Raw genomic sequence first — 6507 nt, 5'->3', positions numbered from 1 at the left:
TTTTATTTTATGCTTTGCTCTCTCCATTGCCATACACTAAAAGATATTATAGCACAACTTGTAGTTAACATGATGCCATATATAAATCCTACCCAAATCACTTCAAACTAACTCTCTGTAACATAATGGCTATTAGTTTCATCGTCCCGGGCCTCGACGATCTAGCTAAAACACTGGACATCCTTTAACGACGATCCCGGGAGCGGTTGGACACTTAGCCAAAGGACAGTGATCGGGTTGTGATCCCCACCACCTCAAGCTATGGCCTCCATTCTGCAGCACAATGAAAAGCAGCACGCCCATTAACGCAGTCCCTGCGTCGAGCGCGGCCGAGAGGACATAGTTGTACTTCTGCCACCATCGCTTATGGTGTCGAAAGACGAAGTAGTTGAAAATGGTACCAGTGATGAGCCAGCTAGCTATGTTTGTAGGAGTTGCGGGTGGCATCCCTGCAAAGCCATAGGATATAACTGGTATGTTTATCAATGCAATCCATTTCTTTTTAGGGAAAGCTTTACTCAATGCCCAAATAGGAACTGGAAGAACAGCTCCAATCAAGAATAGCCACACCAAGTTTCGATACAACCCGCCCGGTCCAAACAATCGCCTCGGTCCTATTAGTCCCCAGATAACAGATGCATCAAACGTCACTCGGTATTTCGGACACGTCCATGGACTATCAGGTTGGAGAGCCTCAGTATCACAGATGTTCTCTATATTGTCTAACATCCACCAAGCAACGACGAGGTTAATCGTCCCGGCAACGAGTGTCCCGACTAACTGAAAAAACACGAATCAGTCAAGATCATATACTCTCAAAAGAAACATTGAAGTTTTTAAAAGATCACCTGGGCAGTGTACATGCATCTTGGTGGGATTTTCATGTAATGGCCAAGTTTAAGGTCAGATAAGAAAGAAAGAGCATGAACTGTGCTGATTCTTCCGTAGATCTTGAAAAGTAGATTTGCTATTGGTTTTCCAGGGAGAATATAACCAATGATTAACTGTGCTATGATATCATATCCAGGTTGCTGCATAACATTCCATATAGATATAAGTCTTTTGCTTTAGAACGTAAACAAAGACGAGGGAGTGCTACTACTACTAATTCCCGTTCGATTACCTGGTTGGTTGTCGCTTGAATGACCCCGATTGGGAGGGTGACAATCCAAGCCATAGCGAAGGCAAATAGCATGCCCCACCACGGCAGCTGCACGATGTCCTTCCACACAATCGACATCAGAAGAGATATCACAGTGCTACCAAATAATAGGATCAAGAACCACCATTCTGGCACTTGTTTGTAGCTTTGCATCAGTTTGGCATGGATGTCCACTTTTGCATTCTTGATTGCTGTCCTGCTCTGCTTCCATATGTCCCTAGAACATTAAAAGTGCACAATCTTAAACTTGGTTTATAACTATAGTGATATATGTATTCGATCTCTAGTCTCTAAACTTAATTGTGATTAAACACGACTTGATGTGTGAACAAATATGGGTTGATTTGACACGGAGTTACATGGGAACTTTTGAAAGAATTAGAAATACTTGACCTAAAACAAGAAACAAGAAGGTATGGGAGGAGGAAATAAAATGTAGAGCGGAAGGAAAGAGAAGAAGAAAAAGTGAGAGAGAAAAGCATACCGGCCATGAAACAATGCGACATGTGTAAGAGTAGCAGTAAACCTGGCAAAGCCAGATCCAATGGAGAGGGCAAACAAGGGGCTAAGATAGAGCTTCCCGTAGTTATTATAAGCACCAACATTAAGTTCAAATTCGGGAGTTAAAACCTTGGTAGTATCATATTTCTGGCCTGTTCTGGTGAAGAGCTTATTAGAGAAAATGGGGAATTTGTGGGCGTCGAAGGTGTTGAACTTCCAGTAGCAAACAGGGAGGACGATATAAATGAACATAACAAACCCAACACCCACGTTTAGAATTGAGGACCATGGCGACACCAGTGGGCTTCCATGGTAGGCCGAAATCCCAGCCCAATCAAAGCTGAAAGCGCCGAGCCCAAGTCCACTTTGGCTCGACCCAATTTGCTGAGCCGTGATGCTGCGAGGCCAAACCCAACAAACCCACGAGAAGAATGATAAGATTTGTAGCAAGTAACCTGGAAAAACGTAGTACACGAAGCTTGCTCCCATGAAGATCAAGAAGAATTTCATCCTTGTCATCCCTTTTGATCTGTCCTCCGTCTCATGAAGGGCTCTAAAACAGGGCAAAGAAAACAGAGCATGTCAGAGTTAAATACTGCTAAGCCTCTGAGCTCCAAATCTGGAAAAGGAATTAAGAAAGGGTACCTAAACAGAGAAACCTGTGCCAGATTTGCAGGCCACCACATTTCAACAGGATCTACCAGGTACCTTCTCAGCATTCCAGCCCATCCATATCCTAAGATCTGAAGAACAGCCAAAGAGAAAAAGATTCGAAACAGGGGAATGTGAGAAAAGGGTCTAGATCTTATCAATCTGGATGTTTTAGAAAATGGGTGTTCATTATTTTTTACTCAAATCGATATTCAAAAGACAAAACTTTTGAATTAGCCCCTTTTCATTCATAAAGATGCAAACCTGGGTAGTTAAGACGATGAGAAGGGCTAAGAAGAAATTCAAGCCCTGTTTATAATAAGCTTTCATGACAGTAATGGCTCCGATGGAATAGGCGTCGCCGCCGCCATAGGAGATGCCACAGTTAGCAAAAATGGTGATAATAACATGCTCCTTCATATTGAAAGGGCCAGGATTGAGACTAAACTTCCATCGAAAGAAATGGAAGTCCCTGTTTGGGAGAGTGGAGGCCATGAAGCGGCCAATTGGGAGAACAGCGATCTGCATAAGAATGGCGGAGATGGCGAGTGGCTGAGAACGGTAAGTGAAGAAAGTGTTGAGGAAAATAAGAAGGCAACAAGAAACGAGACCAAGAACCCATGATCGAAAAGTCATCACAGGAAGAGTCGGGTCGTCAGTTTCCGGCACCACCAGAGCCACCTCCTCCACCGAACACCGTTCCTCAGAAGGCAGCTCGGCGCTGCCATTGGACTTATCCGCAGCGGCGGAGGAATCTGGGTGCGGCGGGGATTTCGAGAACATTAAAAAAACAGAGAGAAACTGAACAGAACAGAACAGAGGAGGGAGGGTTAGTGGGTTTCGTGAATGGAATCTAAGGCAGGAATTATTGGCTCTGTGTTTTTTTTTTTTTTTTGTTTCTCTCTCTTGTCTCTCTGCAATGAGAGGAAGAGAGAGAGAGGGAATTGAATGAAGAAGAGGAAGAAACAGAGTAGGGAAGTCAAGGGGGGTGATAGAGAAATGTCAGTGATAATGTTCAATATTTATAATTAATTTTTGGATTTTTCCCATTTCTTAAATATTTGTCTTAATTATTTTTTTAGATTTTTATTTCAATATGATATTTATGGATTTTTATTAATAAGTTATGCTCAACCAATCATCTCTATTTATAGGTTAGGGTTTTAAAATTTACAAACTAAATAACTTTTATTAAATAAATAGTTCTTTAATTTATTTATTTAAATTTTTATTTTTTAATAAAAATAAAATGTTAGTTCGTAAAATATATATTTATTTATAGTCAAATTTTTAATTAAAATTTGTAACTGTGAATGCAAATTAAAAAATAACCAAAAATATGAGTCGGTTCAATTCAATTTAACCTATCAAACAACTTAGTCCATAAATATTTTATTTATTTTAATTTAATCCCATTAACATGGGAGGGTCAGATTTGTTGGTTATCAAATTTTTTGAACAGATAAAAAAAACATCAATTCAATTTCATATAAATTTCTAAAAATACAGAAAAATTAACGTTACCAAATTAAAATTAAATATAAATTATAAAGCTAAAATTTGTAAAATTACGTCAAAATTTATAATTTAACTGTCGATATAATTCAATTAGTTAATGGATCAAAATAAATATAATTTTATTTATTTTTTAATATTTTAATAATTTTTTTAGTCTATAAATTATTAAATAAATAACATTTTTTAATCCTCTCTTTAAATAGCAAGTCAGTCGTATACTAACAAGTTTGACTGTCAGTGTTTTTTTCTTAAAAAAAAATAAAGTCAATTAATTGAAAATAAACCGTTTAAATGTTGAAGGGTCAAAATCGCTTAAAATTTGGATATTAAGATTAAACAAAATTAAAAATTTAAAGGTTAGAATGGAAATTAATTTATAATTTGTATTTATATCATATAGGTAGATAAGTATGATTCCTTTAAATAATTAAAAAAAAATAACAATAATTAAATAATTTTATTAAAATACATTAATTTCAATTCAAGATCAAAACAGTAATATTTTTTAAAGTTTGAGTTATTGGATGAATTAATTTTATTCCCATTGGGTAGACTTCTTTATTGTTATTATTTTTATTAAATTTAGATATTTTGTTGTTAAATTAGCAATTAATTCATCCAATAATTCAAACTTTAAAAATATTACCATTTTAATCTTTAATTCGTTAATTTCTATGTGTTTATTGACTTATAAAATAACGGTAAAATATAAAATCGATAAAACTGACAAATTCTGGAACAGTTGGGTGGAATATTGAAAAGTTTTAGGCGCTTTTTCATATGAACAAAGAGTTACAATTGAAAAGAAGAATATGAATAAATAAATGCCCAAAAATAACCGGGAGGAACAAAATCTTTCGTGCAATTCCATGGACCATAACGCTCCACTATCATTAAAATTTATCCCAAGATTCCGATGTGTACTCAACCAATCTAGACTACCTAACCCTAGTTAGTTAGGGTTAACTCAAATTGGTTCAGAGTGTTTATATTTTTTTAGTTACATGATTCGACTAACTTAAAAATAGAGTTATAATCGAACTAAATCGTACCCTACTCGAAAATAACATATATTGTAGGTCAACCCAACTCGAAAATAAAGGGTTGAGTTGAGTGAGATTGTGAACTCGGTTCGAGCTGTTTGGGTCTTTTAAGTTGGTATTGTGAAATAAAAAAAAAAAACTTAAAATTTTCTACATTACCATTTCCCAATAACCCTCCACGTTTTTATACGAAAAATAAATAAAATAAAAAGAAAAGAAAAAACATTACCATCCATTTAATTGCTTGAGAATAACACACAGAGAGTCGCGTTTCCCACGCGCTCTCTCGTTTACATCATCTGCCAACTCGCCTCCACACGCGCCTTCCATTCCACCTGTCACATCGAGTACACGCTGTCAACACTTTAGCTGACGTAAATCCCAACGTCGTTTTGACGCCGTCCATCAATCTCATATTATTACCGTTCGACCGTAATCATTGAGGAAACGTTGCCGTTATATTCCGACAGGGTGTTTGCCAGGTCGACATGAGCCTCGTGTTTGGAATGTGGTTTGTGCGTAAAAGACGGATCCGGTGGAGTCCACGTGGCTTTATTTCATTAATTGGTTGACTTTTTCTCATAAAGGAGATAAAAAGGTATGCTGTTGGTAAGGTAATGAAATCTGTACTGTTATTTGAAATAGCTGACGTGTCGTTCTTTTTTATTTAAAAATGACTTAATTGCTTTACTTTTAGAACGGAATCCTAATAAATGCATTTACTATGTTTAGTTTTTTTTTATTAAAATACAAAAAACATCGCAAGTACGTTGAATATATAAATTAAAATATACTGAAATTTAAAACTATAAAATACAATACCTTTTATAAATACATTTATTATGTTTTAAATTTATAAAAACGCGTCTCAAAAATATTTTTAAATTTTTTTGAAAAAAAAAAAGATAAAATATTTTTTATGATTAATTTTTTAAGGATATTAACGTTTATTTAAAAGTTTATGGGTATTTTTTAAACTATGAAAATGTATTTTCTATTTTTTATAAAAAATTTGAGATTATTTTTTTAAAATTTAATGAAACTTTTAAAGCATTAACTTTTATTGGGAAGTTTATGAGTATTTTTTAAACCGTTAAAAAGTTTCTTTTTTTATTTTTTTATAAAAAAATTTGAGATTATCTTTTTAAATTTAATGAAGTATTTTTTTTCTTTTTATATAGAGTATTAACGGTTTTTTAAGTAATTTTTTTTATTAATAAAAAAAGTGAAAAATTCAGGGTAAAATAAAAAATAATAAAAATAATAATTTATGGTCCACAGAGTCTTTATTATTTCCAATTCCAACAAACTTCTTTTTTTATTTTTCTTTAAAAGATTCCAAAACAGTAGGCCCTACAAGGTCTGAGTTGACCAGTCGTTGACCCAAGTCACCACCCACACTTAAAAATCGAAATTCGGTAAAAAAAAAATAAAAAATAAAAAAAATCAAAATAGTATTCTGTCCAAATTATTTTATATTTTATTTTTATTTTTTGTCGTTTTTAGCAGTTAATTTAAAATATTATATGTGATGACTTTTATTTATTTTTTTTGTTTTAATATAAAACATTCTTCATTTTAATTTTCAAAGCAATAGTTTTTTTTTTTTAATGCATTTTGAGTTTAAAGAGA

General features: G+C 34.1%; 1 protein-coding gene across 4 annotated transcripts in view; it reads right to left on the bottom strand.

Moving 5' to 3' along the window:
- The window catches only part of LOC111471636 (oligopeptide transporter 3-like), a 7186-nt gene extending 3901 nt beyond the window's left edge, over positions 1–3285 (bottom strand). The window contains exons 1-6 of one of the 4 annotated variants that reach the window (XM_023117345.1): positions 2579–3097; positions 2309–2406; positions 1647–2216; positions 1124–1379; positions 849–1031; positions 33–780 (exon numbers count right to left, since the gene is read on the bottom strand). In XM_023117345.1, the coding sequence (XP_022973113.1) occupies positions 166–780; positions 849–1031; positions 1124–1379; positions 1647–2216; positions 2309–2406; positions 2579–3097 (2241 nt within the window). In that variant the 3' untranslated portion in view covers positions 33–165. Of the gene's footprint in view, positions 1–32; positions 781–848; positions 1032–1123; positions 1380–1646; positions 2217–2308; positions 2407–2578 lie in introns of those variants that run through there. The other 3 variants (XM_023117344.1, XM_023117342.1, XM_023117343.1) reach the window with 3 other exon arrangements.
- Between the last annotated feature and the right edge of the window lie 3222 nt (positions 3286–6507).

Source organism: Cucurbita maxima, unplaced genomic scaffold (assembly GCF_002738345.1).
Source record: "Cucurbita maxima cultivar Rimu unplaced genomic scaffold, Cmax_1.0 Cma_Scf00054, whole genome shotgun sequence".
Taxonomy (NCBI): Eukaryota; Viridiplantae; Streptophyta; class Magnoliopsida; order Cucurbitales; family Cucurbitaceae; genus Cucurbita; species Cucurbita maxima.
The sequence above is the reverse complement of the archived record's forward strand: the minus strand, read 5'-3'. Positions and strand labels throughout refer to the sequence as shown.